Source organism: Miscanthus floridulus, chromosome 11, assembly GCF_019320115.1.
Source record: "Miscanthus floridulus cultivar M001 chromosome 11, ASM1932011v1, whole genome shotgun sequence".
NCBI classification, from domain to species: domain Eukaryota; kingdom Viridiplantae; phylum Streptophyta; class Magnoliopsida; order Poales; family Poaceae; genus Miscanthus; species Miscanthus floridulus.
In genome coordinates this window covers 64,418,561-64,444,765 of record NC_089590.1, presented here as the reverse complement: position 1 = coordinate 64,444,765, position 26,205 = coordinate 64,418,561, and the positions used below count along the sequence as shown (strand labels likewise).

Here is a 26,205-nt window from a genome sequence, read left to right as displayed (position 1 = left end):
TCTCCATCTCTGGCCTCTCCCTCTCTTCTCCATCTCTGACGGGCTTAGAAGAGATTTTTAGAGAGACAGGGGTGGGGGCGGGAGAGACAGTGGCGAGACGGAGGCGGTGGTGACGCTGCCAGGGCGGGCGGCAATGGAGGCGGCTGGGCCAGGTTAGGCGGCGGAGGATGTCGCCACGGGTGCAGTAGGGTCTCTTTGGAGCTCCGTAGTACCTCGCCGCGGCGTGGCGGTGGACAACAGCGGTGCATTGAGAGGAGGATGAAGGTGTGAAGAACAAAAGTCAAGTGTTCTGGGCATCAGAGACACTTGAGTGTTCTATAGACGGACGACATGGACTCAAAATAAATAGCCAAACTGACACCTAAAATTGCATTGCAAATTGCAATGCGTTATTGCTCTTTAGAGCATTCACCTACCTCAAAATAAATAGCCAAACTGACACCTAAAATTGCATTGCAAATTGCAATGCGTTATTGCTCTTTAGAGCATTCACCTACCAAACTTTTTTTTGCCGTTTTCCAGAGAAAGGAAACGGCGGTAAAGGCATGGGTCTTTTTAAACCCAGATCGTTCTCGCCTCCAGCGTGGCAGCGTCGCCCGCCTCCCGAGTCCCACATGGCCACAGACAGAGGTCGCACCAGCCCGCGTTCCTTGCCTCTTTCCGCTCTTTCCCAGTTCCTACCAACTCCCGTTGTCTACGGCGATTCCAAATTCGCATCTGCTGCTGCCGCTCCACTCCACTCCAGGCTCTTTCCCTGCTCCTGTGGGCGAGCGCAAACCCGCCTCGCTTCCCAAACCCTAGTTCCTCGCTCGCCCGCGTGGCCTGCCAGGCTGCCACCCCCGGATCAAGTCCGTACAGCGCCCCGAGCGTGCGTCCCCTCTCCCGGACTCCAGCGGCGGCGGGATGGGGTCTGACTCCAAGGACTTGCTCGAGATCGAGCCCCTCGAGCTCCGATTCCCATGTACGGTTCCTCCGCCGAACATTCCCTCGTGTCGTAGTTAGTTAAAGCGTTTCCTGCACATGCTTTCGTGTTGTTTTCTGAAGCGGAATTTGGGCTGTTGCTCGGGTGCCTGCTCACAGATTCTCCCGCATGTTTTTTTTTCCCTATTTAAGAATAAGAATGTCGAGGGAATTTTGGCTTTGTTGTCGCGTTGATTTTCTCTCTCGTTGTTTGTTGCCCCAATCATCACGCAGTCGAGACAAAGAAGCAGATCTCGTGCTCTATGCAGTTGACGAACAGAACAGATGACTACATCGGCTTTAAGGTAAACTCGGTATTCTGAAGCCACTTTTTCCCACTCGGCTAGATTGCTTTGTCAAGGTCATAGAAGTCAGCAACTGCATGAAACGTTGAGTAGTAGTTAATGATTTGGGTGGATTTCGTGTCTGTTAGGTTAAGACAACGAGCCCGAAGAAGTACTGTGTCCGGCCGAACAGCGGCATTGTACCACCTCGGTCCACCAGTGATGTCATCGGTAATTCCAACACTCATCTCCTTACCTACAAGTTCATTTTACGTGGGCCTCCCCCAGATTATTACCGAAACGCTTGACGCCCTTTGCAATTTCTCAGTGACAATGCAAGCACAAAAGGAGGCACCACCAGACATGCAGTGCAAGGACAAGTTTCTTGTGCAAAGTGTCGTTGTGGCGGAAGGGACCTTAGTCAAGGACATCACTGGAGATATGGTAAATGTTGTAATCTTTGTGAAATTTTTTCCAGCAGATGCTTGTTTCCGAAATGCTTGAGGTTGTACCTTGTGCAGTTTACCAAAGAATCAGGTAATGTGGTGGATGAGGTTAAGCTGAAGGTTGTCTACGTCCCACCACCCAAACCGCCATCCCCAGTGCGTGAGGGATCTGAAGAAGGCTCGTCACCCCGAGCTTCATTGTCTGATGGAAGTAACTTGAATTATCAAGAGGTACGGCCTGCAAATGTTATTTGCTTGTTTCATTTCCTTGTTTGTCCATCAATAGTTCCCCCATGATTGGTTACTTTTTAGATGCAGACAACGAGGGAATCTGATGAGCCACTGTTTTCCGTTAGTATCTTAACATTCATGCACATTTACAGATTACTTCTCTTTCTCAGACTAATTTAAACTTACTCTGTGCTCATTGCTGGTTACAGGCTGTTAAAACTCACAAAGATCAAGAGGACTACACCTCCGAGGTGAGCTCCAGTAAAGACAATCTTAATGTATCCTCTGTGTGTGTTTCAATCAATTCTTAACGAAGCTTGCACTTGAATCTTCCATTGAAATTAATCTCAAGGTGCCTTGGGGGCTGGGGATAAAAACCTGTGCTTTTTTTTTACAAAAAAAAGTGTCAATTGAGTGGTTGACCACTACAATGAACAGGACCATTGCTAAGCTGATGGTACCTAAACATCACATATCGCTGAAAAAACAAGCTGAAACACTGTTCTGGCTGATTTGTTGTGAGAGAAAAGCACTGTTCTGGCTGAAAAGACAAGCCGAAAAGTATGGATTATAAGACAAGCGAACAGGGCCACACTTACACCTTGAAGTTAGGAGTGCCGCTGTTGTCTCCAGAATTTTGCAGCTCATGTGCTTTACAACTATGAATGATTAATATTTTAGAGAGCCACACTTACACCTTGAAGTTAGGAGTGCCGGTTCAAATGCTAATGAGATATTGAGACTGACTTGGTAAATTTTGTGTGGCACGGTGGCACCTGTCAATGATTTTAGCGTATATTATGCACCTTCGTCAGATTTATAAAAAGAGACATTGAGCAGCTTAAGCCTCATCACGTGGTGCGATAGAATTCTATCAAGAACCTGTATTGAAACCTGAAACCACTTTACAACAGGTTGATAGCAATTATCCAAAACTGATGATGTTCTGCTTTTCTATACCATTGGGCTAGAATATATGCACACTTTAATAGTCCTTTGTATTATTGGAAGTTTGGGATTTTGATTTGGATCCTTGTGCAAGGAGATACATAAGCTACTATTAACTATGTTTATGCTCTAGCCTGCTCAGTCATTGTACACGTTAATATGTTATACCTGCACAAGATTGCAGCACTGTGCATTAACATCCATACAGTGGAGTTGGTTAAGTTTCCAGGGTGCTGTTGTGTTGATTGATGTTTCTAGCTTCAGTTTATACTTATTTTCAATTTGTCACGCTCCTGTGTATATTTTGACATGGCCCTTGTATGCATCCACCTCAGGATTGATATTGATTTATGCAATCTCCATTGCCCATTGGTCCTTTGTAGTTAGTGTGAACTGTGAAGTTGTCTGATGTAGTTGGTCTCACAAAATATTAAGCGTTATTATTAGATCTTAGCACTGTTGTTAACTCGTCTCACAAAGTAGTTAATGTGGTTCAGTTCAACATTTGAGTTGCATTTTGTGAATAAGGCACCTTATCCCTATTGTTCTCTGTGTAGACATCTGCTTTGATTTCAAAGTTGACAGAAGAGAGAAACTCTGCTATTCAGCAGAACAAGAAGCTTCGAGAGGAACTGGTTAGTGCATTCTATCTTTATGCAAACATTTTGCACATGCTCTACTATTCCATTGGAGCAGATTATTTTTCCCCGTAGTTGAGGTTCATTGCAATATGTGCATTTTTCCCTGGGAAACATTAGCTCTTTCCACGTCCACACATCTGACTATTTTGAATTTGAATACTATATTTTCACCGGGAACTCATCTCTAATCCTTTTTCCTTCTTATTTTTGACACTTTTACAATCATATATGTATGCATCTATTTACATTTCTTTAGGCTCATAACTCAGTGCGTTCACAAAGGTGATATACATGATTTTCTAGGCAAACTTTTTATATTGCATCCATAACTAGCTCTGCATGTAGAAAAAATAGTACATATGTAACTAAAAAGTCTTGCTGAATCTCAATAGGACCTTTTGAGGAGGGAAGTCAGCAAGCAGAATGGTGGATTCTCCTTTGTGGTCGTGGTGGCCATTGCTCTCCTGGGAATGCTACTAGGATATATCATGAAGAGATAGATGATCTCGTGTGACTCGGCGTCATGTTAGACCGGTTTTCCTCACAATATTATATTTTCTAATGCACTTTTCACATGTACACTGCTACTCCATACCATATTCATCTGGTGTCTTGCGTAGTTGCGTGCTTGGGATGGCTAGTCACCAGTCACCACACACAGGTTGTCGGGCAATAAGTCTGTGTCCTTAATCTTGTGTTAGCTGTTATGTTAGTGTGTGCAACTAAGAAACTGGGTAATTAATGATATCTTTTTGGTCGACCATTGAGGTTAAATCCTTTCAGGCATGAGGCATCCAGGGTTTGATTGGTTTGTGTAACAGTCAAGCCTAGCCTGCTGTGGGAGCCAAACCCTCGGTGGACAGGCTCAGGCCGAGGCGCCGAGCGAACCCAACATTGCCATGTTTGGTTGCCTGTATTGTATTGTATTGTATTGTATTTGGTTAGCCTGGGCCTGGCCAAGCAACATTGTCATGTTTTTTTTTAGCCTAGCCGAGTTTGGATATTGTATAGCTGGTCGCGCGAGAACATATTGCATGAGATAAAACTAAACAAATAATTATCACAATATTTGTTATGTGCAACTATTCTTTTATAGCTCTTAATCATCTTATCTTATTATTTGAAGCCTGTCTTGGGGAAAAAAAAACATGTCTTCCATTCTCGTTTCGGTGGAGCTAGGCCCAAAGCACCTTTTGCACCTATTGAGCCAGGCCCAATTACTCGAGCAGGCAACAAAGCGTGCTCAATGCTTATGGGCCTATTGTTTGACTATCAAATATCATCCTGTTAGTGCTAAAACAATACGAAAAACGCGGACCTCTTTCTCTTCTTCTTTCCCCTTTCTCCTCTTCTTTCTCCTTCCTCTTCATCCATGGCCACAAATTTAGAGGAGCTCCATAGGGGGTCTATGGACAACATAAGGGGGTAGGAGGTGCTGGAGCCCCTCAGCCCCCACGCTGGATTTGCCCCTACTCCCCACTCTGCCTTGCCCTGTCGTGGCTTCACCGCGCTGTATCGCCGTCCGTCCACCCCACTCCACCTCACCGATGCGGCCATCCCCCACCGCGCCCCCATCCTACGTCGTTTGTCGCGCCCCATCCTACACCGCGCGCGTGCCCAATCCCTTGTCGCACGCACGCCTCATCCCCTGTCGGGCCTTAGTCTGCCTCGCCCGTCATGGCTACGACATTCACCCTACCACCACCACCCCGACGCCACCAGGAGGAGGTCGCCGTCGGTCTGGACATCGTTTTTCGTGGCTGGCCGAAGACATCGTGGCAGGAAGGGGAGGTCTGCAACTGCGCCTGGGTGTACGCTGGATCGTTGTTCTCGACGCTCCCCTGACCCGAGCTTACTGACTATCGCAGTTTCCCACCAGATAGGCCGTGGCCGCAGGCGACAACACGTTTTAAGTATTTCATCTGGATGTTAAAGTAGATATGTGATGTTGCACATGTTGCAATGACAAGATATGCATGTTGCGAGCCTATGTTTCAAGCATTTCAAGTGTTTTCAGACGTATGTTTCAAGTGTTTTATCTGGATGCTGCATATGTTGCTATGGTTATACTCGCATGTTTGAAGCATATGTTTCAAGTGTTTCATCTGGATGTTGCAAAAGTAGATCTGGATGTTGCATACGTTGTTATGGTTATACACGGATGTTTCAAGAGTATGTTTCAAGTGTTTCATCTATTTTATACGTATATTGCAAGTGTTTCATCTGGATGTTGTAAAAGTAGATTAGGTGTTGCACATGTTGCAATAGCGCCGGTGGTTGGCAGACAACAACTTGCCGCAGTCGCCTGCTGCTGCTGGGGTACCTGGGACCAGCAAACGCCTCCGTCACGCATCTTTAGGTGGGGCAAGTGACTGGGACCCACTAGCGTTCGGGTGCGGCGGTCAGGACGGGAAGTAGTGCGGGGTCCACACAGTGGGGGCACAAAAACAGGTGTCGCGGTCTCTTTTTGTGTGCGGCGTGGTATCCCGCCTATTAGAGCGAGCCACGTCTGGACGCCCGACGGGAGCGTCTGTCCTGAGGCTAGTCGTTCGGAAAGAATTATCATCCTATTTCATGCATATTTCTATGACTTTGAAATTTCGCTAGGCCTCGATTGGATCTTGGAATTAAAATTCATTTAATAATCATGATTTAGACACATTAATTTTGTTAATATGACTGCATGCAAAGTCTTGGGCGCAAAGTCTTCCACTTTTATAGCCGCAAATAGCGACGGAGCCAGCGGTGGGGCTTGGGGGCTCTAGCTCCCCCTACCGATCCTGGGCACGTGGAGCCCTCCTAAGCCCTCCCTTAAAATTTTATGTATATATGTATTAGGTAGGAGGGACTAAGGTTAAGAGAAGATAAAAAAGCCTCTATTCTTTTGTTTAGCCTCTCCTAAATTTTTTTCTGGCTTCCTCGCTGGCTGCAAAGTCTTGGGCGTCCGTCCAACTCTCACGGTGGGGGAAGTTATAGCCACGCACCCGTGCAACGCCACCCACGACTCCCAGCGGGGTGGGTTTCCTAAGTGGAACCGCGCATCGGGAGGCAAGACGTCAAGAACGATGCTACAACTTCGCCCCAACGCTAATTCAGCGAAGCAACGGCGAAGATCGCGCCCAACGTCCAAGATCAAGTGCCACATAGCAATGCATAGCCGGACGATACGTAAAAGGACCGTATCACTTTGTCAAGTCAATCTAAAGGTGCGTAAAAGGACCGTATCACTTTGTCAAGTCAATCTAAAGCAGGACACCCGTATTCTACCCCGTTCGCTTAACTTATCAGCCTAGCTTATCATCTATGGTACATTATTTTTCTCTCATAATAAAATAACATCAGTCGGTTTATCAGCCGTAAACTTCAATATCATTTCATGAAAAAAAACGCCGTAATGTGTGAGTAGAACGGACTGGTTCAGAGTAAAACAGTGGACGTACATCTTTCCAAAAAAAAGGTGGACGTAAGATAATTACTACTAGAACCCGAAATAAAAAGAAGACAATGTATGAAACTTTGAAATCGTCCAATTCGCGCATGGCCTTCTCTGACACAACTTCTCCATAGAAAAAAGGTGATACCTAAAGGTATTAGTAGTGCACCTCTTAAAAAAAAAACTTTAAAAGCTACGATCGCAGCAACTATCATTTTCAGAATCTGTTTGTTTAGTGTTTACACAGAAGAATAGTCGTGTAGAATCATAAATCCCTGGTCAACTGGACTTGACAAGCTCCAACAACAAAAAGGTTCTATTGAATGGCTAAAAGGAAAACACAAATGGGCTTCATTGTCTCACTTTATGTCCCCCCGCTATGCCAGTAATGTTGATGCAATGTCACAGGCTGGGCCATGCATAACTAGAGTACAAGCATCTTCAGACAGGCAACACTCGTCATCCTCACTTCTCATGCTCCTGCAACATGTTGCCCTCACTTCTCATGCTCCTGCAACATGTTGCATTGAGATACAATGCTGCGGAAATCCTCGAGGTTTATCTGTGGAGCAGCAAAATCAAGATGTAAGAAAATAGGGGAGAAATTATAGTGAAATTGGAGGTTGAAAAGAAACCTTATATTTCTAGTGCTTGTTCAACATTGGCAATCATGAACAGATGTATATAGGAATCAGTAGTACACATCCGCAATGCTAACTAATGTCTGATTAAATTGACAAGCTAAAGAGACTGATATCCATTGAATTGAAGATTCAGCGGGTTCATGGTGATCCAGGGTGTTTTCATATATACAAATCAACTTGCTTTGGATGGGCAAATAAAAACGAGGAAACAAAACTGTCAGTTCTGGTTCATTTTCAGGTGCTAGTGAATGTTAGCAAATCGCAAGTGGGTTCACATTGATACTTAAACTTGAGAGGAAATCGAAGACAAACCTTTCCATCACCGTCATTATCAAAGCAACGGATCATCTTAGATATCTCAGAATCTGTCCAGATGAAATCATTTATTGTAGCCATTCTTTCAAGATCCCATGGGGTAATATATCCTTTACCAACTTCTGAGAAACAAAATGTGAACAAATCAGTACTATTTCCACAAGTAATATACTAAGAATGATATTTTTTTTTTGTACAGAGCATGCAGTAAATATAAGCAATAAGTGTATCAATCATTTTTTAATAAAAGTGTATAGATCATCAGTTTGCTCTATAGATACCTCGGAACAAATACCCAGAGAAGCTATTTCGAGGCTAGTAATTTCAGTTTGACTCGTGGTATACATCAGTACTACTGTACTACCACCTGTTGCTATCATTTCTTGGCAGATATTGCACAATAAATGAATTGTAGACCAAAGTAAGTTCGCAAATATTCCTACCAGTTTCCGCAGAAATTAAATTGCAAGCAACCAATGAAGCGAAAGGTGTATCATTTTTTTCCTTTCAAGTCTGTGTGCACCAACATATTACGATAGCGGCATGGTCATGGTCCTTCTCTAGAAACAAGACTAGAAACAGAATCATGCTAGTTTTAGGTTTGGTTTAAGCTTCTATCTTGCATCTAAACCTACAGCTGATCCATAAGCAGATGGGGATTTGGGGGGGGAGGGGGGGGTGGGGGGGTGGGTGCGCGAGGGGCTAATTCTATGAGCTGCAAACAAGTATGAGAGGGTCAAACTAGACTAAAAACATCCGCACCAAAGCAGATTTAAAATAACGTGGATTCAAACCAAGTTACTTTGAGTTCATTACATTTCATGAAAATACTATTCATTGCACTTAACAAGATCTTGTACTTGACAAGATCCTGGAATAATGAACAATATTTAACACATTTGATGGGTCAGACATGTAGAAAATGAATTTTGGTATCAGATAAGAGTACCGTCAAATGAGAAGAATGCAACCACATCATCTTCTGTCAGCTGAATCCGGCTCTTACCCTTGGGGGGAAAAACGAGTGCGTAAAACATACATGGCACAGGTGAAATTGATACAACTCAAGCTTGAAGGGACGTACCAGCTTTTTAATCTTCTTGTTCTTAGCTGAGTCCTGAACTGATGCTTTGCTGTTGTTCTTGTGTGGAGTACTTTCACTCGCTCCTGTTACTGTGCTCGATGTTTCTGCACCCAATGCAGTCACAGGCTTTTCTGAATATTCCGCAAGGGAGAGAGCAATTGCCTGTATCATTGTTAATTAAAGTGCTAACCAAAGCATACAATGAAAACTTAGGCCTCGTTTAGATTGAAAGTTTTTTGAACCTGATGAATAGTACCACTTTCGTCTTATTTGGTAAATATTGTCCAATCGTAGACCAGCTAGGCTCAAAAGATTCATCTCGTGATTTCCAACTAAACTGTGTAATTAGTTATTTTTTTTACCTACATTTAATACTCCATGCAAGCGGCTAAAAATTGATGTGATGGAGAGAGAGTGAAAAAACTTGGAATTTGGAGGTGATCTAAACATGGCCTTAGCACAAACGTTTAGGATCTGAGGGCCATTCTAGGGTCAATATTGCTCTTGTAGTGTATTCGTGGTTATCACAATACCTGCTGTAAGGCTGTATCATCATCCACCACATCAGCAAAAGAAGCACTACCTTTAGTACGCGCGCTCTTTGTAGATTTTGACAATTTCTTTTTCTTTCCCTGAAACAAAATGTGAGAACAATTATGCAACACATCTGTGGTATAATAGCAGCTACCAAATCATACCCTTTCATTAGTGGATCTTAAACCCCCATTGTGCAGTAAAAATTACCATTTATGAGGGCGACGCCTAGACGGCAGACCCCATCAACGAATGAGGATGAGTGGATGACATAGAACTGAGGAAAGGGGAAGCCCCGCACCTTGGCATGTGACCTAGAAGCTGATTTCCCCGCTCCCTCCACCTCTTCGTCTTGCGCGCTCTCCAACGAGCTCTCGTCGTCCTCCTCGCCGCCGCCGTTATCGGATGGGACGTACTCCTCGTCCTCGTCGGCGGACCGCTTCTTCTGCTTCCCCTTGGCCGTCCCCGGCGACGGGCTGCGGAGGAGAGGAGACGCTGCGAGGCTGCGGAGGCCCAGGGCCTCGAGTCGTGCCTCGTTCTCGCGTATCCGGGACAGCCGCTGCTTCTCGTACTCGGTCAGCTGTTCGTCGGTTTCTCTTCCCGCCGCCATGGCGACGCGGCGGCAAAAGGTGCTCCTTCCCTTCCCCGACGCATATTATATTCTCATCAAAAAAAAAAAAAGAAAAGAAAAGAAAAAAGTTCACTCCCAGTCTCCCAGAGTCCCCGTTGCGGCCGATCTGTGGGTTGTTCTTTGCAGGCCGTTGGATATTTGGGACCTACGGCCTCCGTGGTTCGTAGGCCGCATTCGCGTGGGCCGCCGATGAAATGGAAATAAAGAGACTTATGAAAAGAAGGAAAAAGTCCACATTATCTCTCTCAACTTTTGCGAAAGTCCGTTTTTTCTTTCTGAACTTCAAAACCGAGCATAACACCTCCCTCAACTTTTAAAACCATTCATCTTACCCCCTAGCCCTGTTATAAGCAGTTTTAAAGGCGGTTTTATCTTTTTCTTTTTTATTTATTTCGGCTGAATCTTTAAAAAATCCTAGTAAATCACAGAAAAACATATAATGGAAAATCCAATTTTGGTGGACTCCACATGAGTAGATCTACACAGTGTATATATAATATGGTAAGCTTTAATATAAAGTTTTTGCTGTAGCTTTAGATCTATGCTTTTATGTAATTAATTGGAATAATTCATAGCTGCAGTTCTATGGTCCAATTGTGATAAAATTTTTATGGTGGACTAATTATTGTATGATTGAACTGTAGTAAAAAAATCATACTCATTCGATCATGTATAGCTTCGTTATAGATTTATTTATATTTAACAAGCATAAACTTAAATAAAATCTATAACTAAGTTATACATGATCCAATGAGTATGAATTTTTTACTACAGTTTAAGCATACAATAATTAGTCCACCATAAAAATTTCATCATAATTGGACCATAGAAACTATAGCTATGAATTTTTCTATTTAATTACAGAAAAACATAGATCTAAAGCCACAACAAAAACTTTGTACTAAAGCATACCATATTATATGTTCATTGTGTAGATCTACTCATGTGAAGTTCAAAAAATTGAATTTTCCATTTTATGATTTTTTTGTGATTTACTATAATTTTTTAAAGATTCAACCAAAATAAATAAAATAAATAAAAAAGACAAAACCGCCTTCAAAACCGTTTATAATAGGGCCAGGAAGGTAAGATGAACGGTTTTAAAAGCTGAGAGAGGTGTTTTGCCTGGTTTTGAAGTTTGGGGAGAAAAAGCGGACTTTCACGAAAGTTAAGGAAGGTAGCGTGGACTTTTTCCGGAAAAGTATGCTACCCCAACAAAGAAGAAAATGCTGTGCTCAAAAAAGAAAAGAAAATGCTCTCCCTCTGTATTTGAAAGGATAAAAAAAACTCTGCTTGTCGGGCTGATCAAAGTCATTTTGAATTCAGATTTCTACGCAATTTTCTCTCTCCAGATAAGAGAAAAAAAACCATTACAATGCCAAACGGAGTAACAATGGGTCAAACCATCACTGTCCAAGCAACCATCAGCCTGTTCGCTCGGTCGTAAACGGTCGTGGATTATAAGCCAGAACAATATTTTTCTTCCCACCAAACCAGCCAGCAGTAATAATCGATCGTAGCCGAAACGAACAGGCTGCATACAGTCTAGCGAGTGCAGCAAACGAGCAAAGCCGCAAAGGGCATCTAGGAGATGGCCAGCTCGGCTTCGGCCCAGGCCAGAGACGAATTCTTGAGCAAGGTGGCCGCCGACGCCTCGATGCCTTCATCCAGGATGGCCGCGATCATGCTCATGGACGGCCGCCGCGACGGCTCCGGGTCGATGCACAGGTTCACCACGTTGCAGACGATGCCCAGGCTCTCCTGGTTAACGCTCTGCAGCCTCGGGTCCACCAGCTTGCTGAACTCCTCGGGCTGCTCCAGGTGCTTTCTTGCCTGCATGCAACACGCCGTTGTCAGTGATCACAGATACAGGTAGCCTGAGGCCATTCATGCCTGAGGCAGTGTAGCTGTAGCATGAGCAGGCTTGGCCGCTTGAGTCAAGAAGAGTCAGCAGTTACCCAATCCACTAAGCCCCCTTTATCTTTGGAAACCGAGGCTCTGCCACTGATCAGCTCCAGCAGGATCACGCCGAACGCATAGGTGTTGGCCTGGACGTCCATGAAACGCTTATGCCGAGAATCTGTAATGCTGTTGGCTGACCCATTCAGTGAGTCAAATCCTGGTTTTGTCGCAAGATATCTCCACCTCTCAAAATCGATTATCTGCAAAACCGCAATCAGCTGCAGTTGTTATCTGAACTGAACTAAGACTGGAACCTCATAGCTCAGAAATCAGGATGCTATGCAGTTGTTATCTGATTTAGCAGTGTGTCTAGGAGTGCATATATACAACACAGACCTTTGGGGAGAAGTCTTCGGTTAGGTAAACTGAACTAGACGTCAGTGCAGCAACTGCAAATGGAGGTTGCAGCTCAGGTGTGCAAGTATCTGAGAACCCGCGAGATGGCGAGTGCTAACTTCATCCGTCTAGGCCAAGATAGCTGCCACCCATCTCCATCTGCAAACAGATAACGCACCGAGTTCATGCCACCATCCATGGAGGCATGGAGCAAGGCAAGAGCCTGTTGACTTACCATGCAGATGCTCGTAGAGTGTCCCATTTGGTGGATACTGAAAGACTAGCATTCTTGAAAATGGATCAGACTCCTTGCAGTATCCCAACATCTTTGCAACGTTTTCATGACTCAGTCTGGACATTTCTATCACCTGAACATTTCGAGCATATTATGAGATACGATTATACAGCAGTAAAAATCTTGATGTGGGTTTAGTTGGTTGACACTCGCCTCCTTCTGAAAGTAAAGTTCCACATAGTCATTCCAGTAAAGCACCAGAACAGTCAGCGACACAACAGCGATTTCCCGGCCATCCTTTAGAGTTCCCTTGTACACAACTGTCTCCTGAGACGATCCAATTATGTTGCTGAAGTCTTCACAAGCCTCTGCCAGCTCCTGCCGGCTTATCTTTGGCACATTTACCAGGAGGTCATCATCTACACAAGCAACAACTGGTAATCAACATAATTTCTTCTTTATCAATATAATAGGCAGCTCTCGTGCCTGTTCATTTTATATTGAAGGCAACCCGTTATCAACACAGTGTAAAGTTCAGTTCTATCAGTAACTCGCAACAAAAGCAGGCACTGACCGATTGAGATTACGGTGTTCTCCTTCCAGCTTACAGCTCTTGTCCATGGAACACTGGTCCCGGACCCAGAGGATCTAGCTCTGCACCTTCGGAGGCCAGTCATGGTACAAAGTGTTAACAAACAAAGCAATGAAACTGCTGCGATGACTTCCAGAATGAATAGCCAAAGTGGCTCTGGCAGGCCTTTCTGCACATTCTCATCAGTACCATTGTCTTTGCCTCTCTCCTGATTAGTTTCACCTGTAATATAATATGTAGTGCACTTGCTCACTGTTCAGAAAAGCAAATTACAGTAACATTGTGAACGTTCTAGTTTCACAACATATAGTATATAGACCGGTATGAGTCGTATTGTATTGCTCAGATGTAACATGAACCAAAACAAAAGGAGCCTTAAAGATCAAAGCACAGAAGGACAAAAGGAAGAATGTGGGAGATCGGATCCAACAAGGAAGCAAACAAAGTGTCAAGTTCAGGCCTTTATTTTAACAACCATAGCCAAGGTTACACTATCCCAGGTCCCAAATCATCCGTAACTTAGTGATCCGAAACTGAACGCAATAAGCAATGTAACTAGGGTTACTTTTTCTGTTAAGTGTCAGATAAATTTTTAACAGCCTATAGTTAGGTTCCCAACATCACACTATGTCCTCGAGCCCAGAAATGCACCCCAATTTCATCTTCTAGGGATGAACAAAGGGTTGGACTTCTTTACTCAGACTAGCCTAATGGGGTAGTCTGACAGAATATGTAGTTTAGTAACTTCCTAAAATACTGTAGTTCATTAAATGCTAGGATTGCTTTACCAATCTGTTATTTATAAAGTATTTTTTTGTGAACTTTTCATTTTGCTCAGCACAAGGATTTTCACCAGGAACCAATAATTGTATCTTGCAACCATCGATGTATATGCTCTTGTCAAATAACGAAGGAAAAGGGTGTCAAACAGCCAAAAAAAAAAAGAGGAACAAACTGTATTATTGACTATAATATGTCAAAAATTAGAATATGAAATATCGCCATACATTGCTGTAGTGGACGGTTTGATGTGTTGTTCTGGAAGCAATTCCCTACCAAGCTTGATCTGTTCAAATACTGTAAAACAGGTAAGTTCAGGAAGACAACTGAAACATTTAAGCCACAAAAGGCGAAGGTGTACCTTTGGATTTGTTGTAAGCATGTGGGAATATCTCCAACCAAAAAGTTATACGAGAGATCAACATTGGTTAGCTGAGATAGCTGACACAATCCAATTTGATCATTGCTGTTTGCAGATTCCCTGAAAGAAGTATTACAGGTATAACTGGTTGTTCATATGCCACACCAATTGATGTCTGAATAGAAGAGTACTGTCAAGGTTCTGGAGTTCACAGTTTGACCATTGTTTCATATCTCATTTAGCTTGTCTCCATACAGTTAATTAAAATCAAACAGTTACTGAAAACAACCTTTGGGGTTTTGAAGACACTGAAAATTAGTTACTTACATGTCTGAATCATTACTTGCAGGAATAATGCCTGTAAGGCTGTTATTGCTCAACCGTAGCTCAAGGAGGCTTCCCAACATGCCAAGCTCAGGAGGGATAGTGCCATCCAACCGATTTGCATGAAGGTCTCTAGGGCATAAGAGAACAGATGAGTTATAAAATTGAAGTAAGGATGAGAACAGCACAAGTTGATCTCTAGCTCTTCTTGTACATTTTTGTGATCTTTGCCAAGTCACCAATCTCACTGGGTATAGGCCCCGCAAGTTGGTTGGAGCTAAGGTTCAGCTCGATCAGGTTCTTTAGCATGCCAATGTCTTTTGGTATTGAGCCCATGAATGTATTGTGATCCAACACGCTGCAAGAAGTTTCCCAAGACTATCAGTTGATATTCTTTTTAGGTGAAACTAAAATTGGAGTTTCATGGAGTGATAGTACTCACAGATTTTGCAAAGATCTTAGGGATCCAATCTGTGGTGCCAAAAATCCTTGGAGAGATGAATTTGACAGCTCACTATACAGTGAAAAAATAACAGACACTTAATATATGAGAACAGGACGTTCATCAACAGAGAAAAAATAAGTTAAGTACTTGTTCAAACAACAAAATCCCTATCTGAATTTGGAGAAACAACACTTGTCTTTGTTTTTTCTTTCAACATAAAAACTGAAAAAAATACTGGCTTGAGGGTTTGCCTTCTAGATGGACCACAAAATCCACATACTCAAAACTATATATGTGCATGGTTTTGTAGGAGGAGAATTGGAGAAATATTGTGGATGCTTGTTAAGTCAACTGAAGACAGGAATAAAAAGTAGTAGATAAAGGTGAATGATAGCTTCCAGCTGGGTGCCTTATCTGGTGTCAGAAACTTTGTCCACTTTAACTGTGGGAGAACATGCATCATTCTGCTACTGCTGCAGAGATTTCTACCACCAGCAGTGTTTAATTTCAACCACAGTGCATAATTGTTCGCCATCCATTTGAGCAAGCTCTAAAATAGGCCGGAATATCACATTTCGCATATGGTTAGCAACCTTCTTTTCTTTTTCATCTGAGCTAATGAACCATGAATGCTATTTGGACAAGTAGCCAGGGAAGGCCACGAATATGCTTCAACAGACAAAGCACTTGTGAAACGAGAATCTTGGAATTCTTCTGCTTAGAATCATGTGACCTTAAGCAATGCGAGAAAGGAAAAACAGATGAGGGATAAAAAAAAGGGTGGCCAGTTCTTGTGATTCTTACAGCGTGACCACGCGGTTGTTGAACGGCGAGCACCCCACACCGGACCAGGCGCAGGGATCCTTGTCCTTGGAGTTCCAATCCGACAGCTTGGACAGAGGGTCCTCGTAGATGGCTCTCTTGAACGCAAGAAGCGCAGATACTGGCAAGCGCAACGCAAGAAGAACACAGCAGTCAGCGGCTATCAACTTGTCACCAAGTAAGAGTATAGCTGAAGGAAGCACACAGCACACAGAACACAGGAGAGGAGCAATACCGTCATCCGAAGCAGATTCAGAGTTCCTGACGAGAAGCACGCAGAGGAAGGAGACCCCGAGCAACCTCGCCGTCGACATGCCGCTCCTCCCCATCCGTGCACACACACACACACACACACACCAGCCCCCCGGAAAATGCTCACGGGTGCTGGGTGCAACACCACAAGAAAAACGAGGGGGAGAAAAGTATCACGCCGGCGGCGGCGCGCGGCGCGGTGGCGGGCGCTGGAAGTGATCGAGAGGAAAGCAGGGGCGGCTGGTTCGCTTGCTTCACTTCACAATCACATGGTCATGGAGGTCCTCGTGTCGCGTATGGTATGTTTATGGCCCGCCGCGCCGATGGGGCCGCGAGGAAGGTGGAAGAGGACGAAGCGGGTTGCACACTGCGTGCACTTAACGGCCACGCCAAGCGGTGATGATGGCTTGGCAAGGGCAACTGCTTGCTAGTTGCTACTAGTCTAATCGTACGAGGACAAAGCCCCAACCAAACCCACCCCCGCAGGTATTCTGCCGTAGTCGTTTCCTGCCGTGCCGTGCATCACCCCCACTTTACTCTGCGCCCCTTTTCAGGTCTCACTCCACAGCCGCTGTACGTACACGTACCGGATCCGAGTTTGTACACCTGGGGCACGTTCCGGACACGGCACACACTCGCCCCATGGCCAGCTCCAGAGTACCAGATCAGGTAGCAGATCATCTATACCTGAAGCTGACAGTTAAGCTTATCATTTTATCAGAGCAACTGGTGTTCATCCCTCCATCGGAATTTGAAATCTTCCGGACCAATTCAGCTTGGAGGTCCGGGCCGGACACGCTCCTTCACGCAGGCATTCTGAGAGCGACTGGCGGGTTAGGTGACGCTTCAAATCTTCCTGGGATCAGGGCTCAGGGGTATAGAATACACTTTCGCTCCGTGTCACGGCCGGACCGGGCGTTTCTTTGTGCCGTGGGCGTTTCCTCGCACTTGCTTGTTTGACATTTTATTAAGGAAAGGATGACGCAATAACCTGAGAAGAGTTGTTGCAACCACTAGTCCATTGCTCCCTCTGTTCCAGAATAGGGCCACGTTCGCTTGTCTTATAATCCGTATTTTTCAGCTTGTTTTTCAGTCTGAACAATGTTTTTCTCTCATAACAAATCAGCCGAAGCAGTGTTTCGGCCTGTTTTTTCAGCGAAGCGAACAGGGCCTAGAAGTCATTCTCGTTTCCCGAGAAGTCAACCTTTTTAAACTTTGACCAATTATATATAAAAGAATAGTAATATTTATAATACATAATTAGTATCTTTAGATAGATCATTGAATATACTATCATAATAAATTTATTTGGAGATATAAATATTGCACGTATTTTCTATAAATCTAATCAAAGTTGAGAAAGTTTGACCAGCACGTATTCCATAACGTCATCTATTCTGGGACAGAGGGAGTATTGCAGAAAGTTACGACAATTCTAGAGTAATCACCTCTGTTTCAAAAGAAGAAATCTAGAGTAATCACTAGTCAGAGATGGGTACACGTCACCGTTGTCACGTACTACTTAGTTTGACAGGGCGCCATCATCGTGCCGTGGCCTAGCGAAATGTTAGCCTGCAAGGAAAAGCAATAAAGGGTACACTAGTTGATCAAAAGAAATGGGTAACTCAAAAGTCACAATCATGTTCTTAATCTTAAGCTAGCTTCCTAGTTCTTATGTGGAACTTCTAAAAGAAAAAAAAATGCTTGCTGTGTTTTTTTGAGAAATGTGAGGCGTTTCCTCACTTTCCAGTGTTCAGTTTCATTTCGCATCTGTGAATTTCTTGGAGCCTAGAGGAGAGAGATTTTTTTTTCACACGAATATGCACGTGCAGGCCAGTGGAGATTGTTTAATTTAAAGGTGGACCGAAAAGGGAGATAGTGCTGCTTCCAAGCAAATCAACGCAAGACTAATCATGATTCCTGTAGCTGCCAAATGGGATGCGGTGTGATATAATAGCCTTCAGACACAAGGTTCCCTGGTACTCTATGAGAATGGCATTCTTTACTTTATCTCTCCTTTCTACATTCGCCTCTCAAAAAGTTGTTTCACTACATTGAGCATCAAGTACCTGTAACCGCTTGCAATTCCCTAAAAGAGCATGCGTACAGAAAGAAATGCATTACAAATCAATACGATCAACTAATAGTCTAGTTAATTATTGGCTGAAGTACTAACAAACAACTACTGATTATGAGCATCAAGTATCTCACTAGTTGGACCAAAGTAGCTAATAACAACTAATAGTTAGTAAGCTAATATTAGCTATGAGCTATTAGCAGCTACTGGACTCAAAACAAAGACCTTAGTCTTCATTCCAAAATGATTTTACTTTTCTTCACATTTCACCCTCCTTGTTTCTTTTCTTGTGGTCTGTTTCACGGAAAAAGAATTACTTTCTCCGTTCCAAATTAGATTACTTCAGTTTTATCATAAGTCATATGTCTCTAATTTTAACTAAATTTATAGAAAAATACAACAAAATCTGTAACACCAAAATTAGATTCATTAAACCCATCTTGAAACATTTTCTGACAGTACATTTATTTGAGCTTACAGATGTTAATATATTTTTTTTCTAAAAACTTGACCATATTTAACTTCAGACAAAGAAAGTGACCTATAACTTGGAGCGGATAGAGTAACTGACGTCATGATCTTGACCATGTCACTGTAGCTAGATATTGATAATCTCTACAAGAACCTGGATGCAGTCTGGATGCAATGTAATGGATAATGCAGCAAACAGAACAGTAAAAGGTGAAAAAAAATACTTGACATCAAACTTGGGGGACTAATGAAGAAGGCTCAAAGAAATTACGCTTCTGTTTTTTTTTTTTCTCCATTGACTATGAGCTTGTTGACTGTTGAGAAAATAGTATGTACCAAATAACTGTACTAGATATTCTTATGCTGCATAGCCCTTTTTCCACAATGGACTGTAGGCGTGGACACCAAGGTGAGATTTCAGAGCTCACTCCAACCAAAGCCATGAGCAAGGCAAGTTCATATACTTGATATATGGAAGACGTCAAAGAAAACTAGTAGTAACAACCTTTACCTGACATCAATGCAAAGAAAACAATGCATTGCTGTAGTGGAAAACTGAAACCTGCAATTGGATTGACTCTTAAGAAACTGACACAGGCTTCGGAAATCCCAGTGATGCAAATCCTAAATGGACCAGAAATGTTCACAAGGCACCACCTTCCTTTGCATCGTCTATCAGAGTACCGATTCAAGGGTTTTCTGCAGGGTAAAAATACTGGTGAAGTTGCTTACCATGCCAGTGACCAGTGAAAGAGAGCATCTCAAGTAAAATTAATTAGCTAGAGGTCATGCGTTAAACTCCCAGAGGATACCCTTGACATGCTCCATCAAGCTCTCCACGGTACAAGAACTCACAGGAGTTCACATTGCAATACTTCTTTTTGAGCTATAGCACAGATATCTACGACATCCAATCTCAATGAGGAAGTGAATATTGGCTAAGAATTATATATTCTGCATAATTGTTGTTGAACTATTTCTGTGTAACATTTACAGTTGCTTTACAAAGTAAAGCCAATCAAAACAAAATTAAATACAGAAAAATGGTTATAGCTAAGTAGCTAACCATTGCTTTATACGAAAAATACCTAAGGAATGGGTATTTGCTCAATTTATCTATATTCTTCTACGTTGATTTCAGCCAATGAATAATTGGTATTTGGTCGCACCTCAATGACACTAAGTTAGATCATACTCCCCCCATTCCAAATTATAAGACACCAACCAATCAGGGCTAGTTTGGAAACTCAAATCGCCTTGGGATCCCTCACTTTTCCCAGGGTGAGCAATCCATGGGGATGTCATTTGAATAAACCATTTCTCCTGGGTTTACCTCCCCCTGCTTTCCAAATTAGGCCTTATGTGTGACTGCGATTGAAAGAAAAAAAAGCAGGGGGTTATCTAAGACCCTATATGAAGGGCGGGCCTGGTGCAAGCGGTAGAGTCTTACCGCCTGTGACCGGAAGGTCCCGGGTTCGAGTCGCGGTCTCCTCGCATTGCACAGGCGAGGGTAAGGCTTGCCACTAACACCCTTCCCCAGACCCTGCACAGAGCGGGAGCTCTCTGCACTTGGTACGCCCTTTTTTTATCTAAGACCCTATATCTCTTTGCTCCCACATTTGAATCTGCTTTATTGAATTTTCTTTCCTCTGCTTTAGCAACTTGAGCTCATGAGGGTCGAAGGGAGGAGGCAGATCACATGGGCCTGCATCACGAGCAAACATCACCATGGATTTCATAAGAAACTTCTTCTCGAGGCCTTCAGCTTGGCAGACCAAAGACTCTGAACAGACATCAACAGCTTCAGGTGGCTTAGTGGGCTTGAACTTTAGGAGCTTGGCATATTCAGTTAGAAGATGAAGCATGTAGTCATAAACATGGTCCATACTGAGCTCTTCTTGAATGAAATTACTTGCTTGCTTTCCTATGCGCTGTGCCTATGAAAGATTTGGAGTATGAGAAAAGTATTTCAATTGAGAAAAAACATAGTATATTTCTCACAAAGGTAGAGGAACAATCTAAGAGATTGCAACATAAAGGCACGCTAAAAATTCTAAACAGTGCAAGTAAAAAATCACTGCCACCTGTCCAATTTAGTAGTTGTTTATAACATTAACACTCACCTTGAGTTTTTATTTTTCTAAGATATACTGAATTCATAAAACTATATTACCATTGAAGTACTTTTGATGATGGTAATGTAAAGTTTTGCTTGACAAACTAAACCATTTTTATTAGCATAGTGGTCCCGACTCCCGAGTTTTGAATCCTAGGGCATACCTAAAGCATTTTTATTAGCATGCATCCTAGGGCCTAGGCCATTTGTTTTGTATCAGATTCAGAGGTAGTACCATTTAAAAGTTTTCTTAACTCTGTGGAAAACTAAAAATGACTGTTAGTAGAGAGAAGCCTAGTGAAACAAGTGTTCATTGAATGGTAGATACTTATCCAGCCTAAGTTGAAAAGTAGGGCACTTCCAGTTTTGAATGAAAAACTAGTGTTGGATGAAAAACTTGTATCTTTAAGTTCTTAATCCCATGCTCAAATATTATATATCTGCTTGCTCCATTTTATGTTCTGCCATGTTTTGCACCATGGTGGATTTTTATGCTATTTATGTTTCAACAAAAGGTCCCAGGTTGATTTCTCAGTGCACGCTATTATGGGCAGAAGTTGTTTGCACCAAACTCTATCAGTAACACCAAACTCTATCAGTAACACCATAGACCATACGCTGCATATCAACTGGATTTCAGTTAGTAACAAGCGGAGCTTATTACTATTATTTCCAAATCTAATGTTTAGAACTGCAAAAAATTGCCTACAAATGTAGATGACAAAATATAGATAGATGCAAGGTACCAATTGCTTGTGAGAGTTGCCCCAATCAACAGCATATTTTATGGAGGCACATTTATTGTCATCCCGAACAGGCCAATAATGCTGAATCGGCATGAGTGACCTTGAAAAGAAATCATAGTATCTTGGTGTAACCAACAGGGTCATTGAATCACATGCTAGTATATATTTCTCACTGATGGACCATGCTGATCCTTCAATATAGATCTTGTACCTGTAAACGGTTGAGCAAAAGTGCTAAGAACATAAAGTGCTATTGATAGAACTATGTAACTCCTTACTTGTTATAACTCAACAAGAACAAGGAAAAAAAGGCAAACCTGTGAGCACACTGACTACTCAAATCTGAGTCCTTATATCCTGCCTTGCTCTCCTTGAACCAGTCCTAAGTCCCAGAAAACCAAAAATAAAGTAAGACAATAAATATCTTCAGTATTTATCCACAAAAGCAACAGTTACAGAAGTAAACATGTAATAGTATTTACTAAATTCGAAGAGAACCATTTTAATCTATTAGGGGGGAACAGAGGGACTCTACTTTCTCCAAGGATCCCTATTGCAGGGATGGAAAAAATAACAAACAAAAACAAGTTACCTGAGCGTAAATCCTTGCGTTCCAATCATGTGTACTAGAGACATTACACTTAACCAGTTCCTTACGTGTCGCAGAAACTGATGGATTCCCTTTCCAGTAAGCATAAGGCTCTCTATCCATCCATCTCACTCTGTTATTACCATCCTTCAAGTCCTCCTGCAGGGCATCCCATGGCTTTATGTTGATCTCTGGCCTGCCAACGAAGGATAGTCAGTATCATTAGAACCGTTGTACTTCATATGCATCTAAGTTTAAGGTATGGAAACTACGGATTTAAAATTTATTACTGAAAACATTAGCATTAATGGAACTGGCCCTGTTCGCTTGAACTTATCATATAATTGACATACATTTTTGTGCCATCTTCTTTTGGTGTTCAGTTCCCAATTTATCCCATTTAGACCGAAAAATGTACAATTCAAACAAGCAAAGCAAGTAGAATTACCATCCCCAGAATGACCAATCTGGGAAGACGATGTCCAGCGTTTTATCATCCCCACAGTAGCGGAACAGCGGTGGCAACATCTCGGCATACTTCCCGCGGTAGAGGTGGGCGCGGACGACGGGCCAATCGACGGTGTCGAACATGAGGTCGAGATCGGGGACGCGGCCGGGGTAGCGACGGAGCAGCTGCAGGACGCCCCAGATGGTGAAGAGGTCCCGGGTCTGGAACGCCGGGCGGAACCGCTGGACGTAGGCGCGGCCGCCGAGCACGACGAGGCGGAAGGTGGCGGTGAGGCGGGCGCGGTCGAGCATGGCGCGCGTGATCCCGCCCGCGGCGCGCCATGGGCGGAGGTCCTCGTGGATGAAGCGGAAGTAGGACGGGCACGAGTTGTTGGAGGATGGCGAGGCGGCGGCGGAGGAGGAGGAGGGCGGGGGTGGGCTGGGGGAGGCGGGGCAGATGGAGGGAGAGGAGAGCGCGCGCGCGAGGGTTTGGGAGGTTTTGGGCGGCGCTTTGGCGGGATTGGAGAGGTTGAAGCTGGCGCAGGAGATGGAGTAGGAGGGAGGTGGTGGTCGGGAAGGGGTAGGAGGCGGCGGTGGTGCGGACGGGCGCGGCGGTTGTAGCTGTTGCGTTTCAGCGTGGTGGAGTACGGTGGCGGCGGGAACGGCCGCTTTGGTGGGGAGGCGCGTTAGGCTCAGGCGTCCCTGCAACGGCAAAGAGTAAAGGCGATGATTTTTTTTTTTGGCCCAAAAGAAGTCATTAGAATGTTAAACCATTTGGGCCCTAAGGCCCAATGCAGATGTGATCGGTCATGCAAGCCCAATTATGAGCTAGCACAGGACATTAGCTGAGCTCGTCAGCACTTATTAGAGCATAATTGATCCTCAAAAAAAAACTTGTTAGAGCATAATAATATTTAGTTTTAAACCAGACTCTTTCAACTGCTTGCATAATTTAATTAGAGTTTTCCTGTATAGTTTTTTTCTCTCGCACCAATATATCTCCTTTCTTTACATGTCGGGTTGTTAATCCCTCTTTTTCTTATTCTTACATAATAAATGACTGTAAATATCTTTTTTTTTTGTTTTTTCTCTTGATTATTTTTCTTTCAGAATTAATGATTTTTATTCGCTGTTAGCCTTAGTATGAGTGAGCAAATAAGCGTGCAATAGAAATCCAGATGTTAGACAGAGGGCCCATCCTAATCGGCGTGTACCGCAGCTGGCTGCTCCAGCAGACGAATGCTGCCGTTTCTGACCAACGGAGAAAGCAACCGACGGAGCAAGATTCTCGAGGATTCATGCAAGCTCCCTCCGTTCTAAAAAGACTGTTGTTTTACTTTGAACCTGCAAGTGTTTGTCTAGATTCAAAGCCAGAACAACCTTTTTGAAACGGGAGGAGTAATTTTCAGTGAAGGAATGGTATTTTATTTTCATAATAAATTAACATAAGTATCAGCGTAAGCTAAATTTCAGCGAAAGAAACAGCACATATCCGCTTGGTCACCAGAGACGTGGCGAGCTTGCAGGGTCCATTTGCCTCTGTGACGTGAACAAACGCTCCTTGCCTCCTTGGGCTTTCAATTTCGCGCGCTCTCTCTTTCCACTTGAACCCGTTCTTTAACGACGACTAGCCTACACCGCTATACGAACTCCCGTGATCGCACCAATCCGTCTGCACGAACGAGCAGTCGATGTCGAGCACCGTGACGTGCCGGGCAAAACAGAATACAGAAACGGAGTATAATCTAGCTAGCCGCTAGCCTACGGCTACGGACCTAGTGATCTTTCTGCGCCGGCGGCCAAAGGCGTGGGTCCCCTAGCGTTCACGCACCGCCGCCTTATAAGTCTCGTTCAGTCGCTCTCATTGTCTTATAGTGGCCACTACACGACGATTCATCATCGTAGAATAAAGTCAGCTATGTCCTAAAATACAAGTCGTTCTCGCTTCTCGAGAAGTTAATTTTTTTTTCACTTTAACCAATTACATATATAAAATATTAATAATTATAATATAAAATTAGTATCATTAGATAGATCATCGAATATATTTTTATAATAAATTTATTTTAAGATATAAATGTTGCACGTATTTTTATAAATCTAGTTAAAATTGAGAAAATTTGATCCGCACGCGTCTCCTCTTTTTGGACGGAGGGAGTAGACTTTGGATGTCTAGCTCACTCCTTTCTGAGCTACGGGAAGTCTAGAACTAATCAATCATGCAGCAATTATGGAGGAAGAAACTGTTTTTTTTCTGCCAACTAAGGCCATGAAAATAACTCTAGGTCATGTTGTGTTGTGGCCTTGATTACCAAGTCAGCCCGGCGAACGCAATGCAGAATTTAGAATTAGGTGCACTGCACACAAGGGTTTTCTGCTGGCTGCTACCGCGGCAACCATTTGCAGGCCAAACAGAGCTCAACAGCAAGGCGCGCGGCTAGAAAGGAAAAACCGCCAGCTCCACGCCTCCACGTCCGAAATTAGAAATACCCAAAACCACTCGCGGCTTTGTTCTGATCTCAAAATATAGCAAGCTAATTCGCGCACTATTGTTCTCAGAAAGGAAGTTATTATTCCATCGCTGGTCAATTTTTTTCAGTTTGTAACAAGAAATCATTTTCTAACGTCCAAAAGAAAAAAGAAAAAGAAGAAGAGGGAGATTCTCGCGATCATGCGGAAGAAGCAGCAGCACCGCAACAAAAAGGATGCGCCGATCGTGACACGACAAGAAGGAATCAGAGAGCGTGGACTCACAGCGGTGGTGGCGGTGATCCAGCGGCCCGAGACGACCACCCCGACGGCGACGATGGAGAGGAAGAGGAAGGCGGCGGTGGTCCTCGACAGCGCCGCCGCGAGCACGGTGCGCACCCGGCAGTCCGCCGCTGCCGGGGCCGCCGTCGCCATGGCAGCCGGCCGCCGGAGCCGCGACGGTGAGTGCGCGCGGGTGCGGGGGTGCGGGAAAGCAGAGGAGTCAGGAGAGGCAGACTGTGCTTCCTCTGCTGCTGCTGGAAGAATGGACTAGTAATCTGGGCCGAGCGCCCTCGTGAGCTCTCAGTTACGACGTCCCCAACGGCGCGGGTGAAAATTCTGCATTTTAGCCCTTTCAAAAAACAATCTCTTAAAATAGACTCATCTAAAAACTTTTTTCTAAAAATAGACCAAACATCGGCATTAAATAATAAAACGCTGAGATATTTGAATCGGCGTCATGTCAGGTTACGTCAAAACCTGCCACGTCAATGCCAACGTGGCGTGTCACCTCCGGACCTCGGCGTGCTGTCATCCAACGCCATCCTTCACACATCGGCGTTAAGTAGTATCACGCCGAGATCTAAACGCCGCCGCCTTGCTTCCTGGTGACTTGCTACTTGCGGCAAAACAGGCCACGTTTTCAAATATCTAATCGGCAAAGAGATACATACTGGACATGTCTCTTGATTTCCCGTTAGTTTCTTCTCTCTGGACGCTTCCTTCCGGTATATACCCAAATTTGTTGAGT

The 26,205-nt window shown here is 43.8% G+C and overlaps 3 protein-coding genes and 1 pseudogene across 7 annotated transcripts; 1 reads left to right on the top strand and 3 right to left on the bottom strand.

Moving 5' to 3' along the window:
- The first annotated feature begins 609 nt into the window (after positions 1-609).
- LOC136493263 (vesicle-associated protein 1-2-like) lies at positions 610-4,257 on the top strand. 3 transcript variants are annotated; one of them, XM_066489327.1, is made up of 9 exons: positions 611-961; positions 1,195-1,265; positions 1,394-1,475; positions 1,573-1,688; positions 1,766-1,921; positions 2,009-2,041; positions 2,131-2,172; positions 3,427-3,504; positions 3,903-4,257. In XM_066489327.1, exons 1-9 carry the CDS (start codon positions 904-906, stop codon positions 4,008-4,010), a joined length of 744 nt encoding a protein of 247 aa, XP_066345424.1. In that variant the 5' UTR covers positions 611-903; the 3' UTR covers positions 4,011-4,257. The 3 variants fall into 3 exon arrangements, with proteins under 3 accessions (XP_066345425.1, XP_066345424.1, XP_066345423.1); XM_066489326.1 differs by having other exon boundaries at positions 2,003-2,041; XM_066489328.1 differs by lacking the exon at positions 2,009-2,041 and having other exon boundaries at positions 610-961.
- Positions 4,258-6,922: 2,665 nt separating this feature from the next.
- LOC136493261 (protein pxr1-like) lies at positions 6,923-10,240 on the bottom strand. Of its 3 annotated transcripts, XM_066489323.1 has the most exons (7): positions 9,822-10,240; positions 9,520-9,618; positions 8,987-9,148; positions 8,852-8,909; positions 7,900-8,024; positions 7,469-7,505; positions 6,923-7,437 (listed from the first exon to the last, which is right to left on the bottom strand). In XM_066489323.1, exons 1-7 carry the CDS (start codon positions 10,128-10,130, stop codon positions 7,409-7,411), a joined length of 819 nt encoding a protein of 272 aa, XP_066345420.1. In that variant the 5' UTR covers positions 10,131-10,240; the 3' UTR covers positions 6,923-7,408. The 3 variants fall into 3 exon arrangements, with proteins under 3 accessions (XP_066345420.1, XP_066345421.1, XP_066345419.1); XM_066489324.1 differs by having other exon boundaries at positions 6,925-7,505; positions 8,987-9,090; positions 9,570-9,618; positions 9,822-10,237; XM_066489322.1 differs by having other exon boundaries at positions 6,928-7,505; positions 9,822-10,234.
- A 1,171-nt stretch (positions 10,241-11,411) lies between these two features.
- Positions 11,412-18,576, bottom strand: LOC136491007 (probable LRR receptor-like serine/threonine-protein kinase At1g63430; annotated as a pseudogene).
- Positions 18,577-19,663: 1,087 nt separating this feature from the next.
- LOC136491008 (uncharacterized) lies at positions 19,664-25,717 on the bottom strand. The gene is made up of 6 exons (XM_066487215.1): positions 25,461-25,717; positions 22,708-23,408; positions 22,263-22,455; positions 21,988-22,052; positions 21,671-21,881; positions 19,664-20,745 (listed from the first exon to the last, which is right to left on the bottom strand). Exons 1-6 carry the CDS (start codon positions 25,608-25,610, stop codon positions 20,398-20,400), a joined length of 1,668 nt encoding a protein of 555 aa, XP_066343312.1. The 5' UTR covers positions 25,611-25,717; the 3' UTR covers positions 19,664-20,397.
- Between the last annotated feature and the right edge of the window lie 488 nt (positions 25,718-26,205).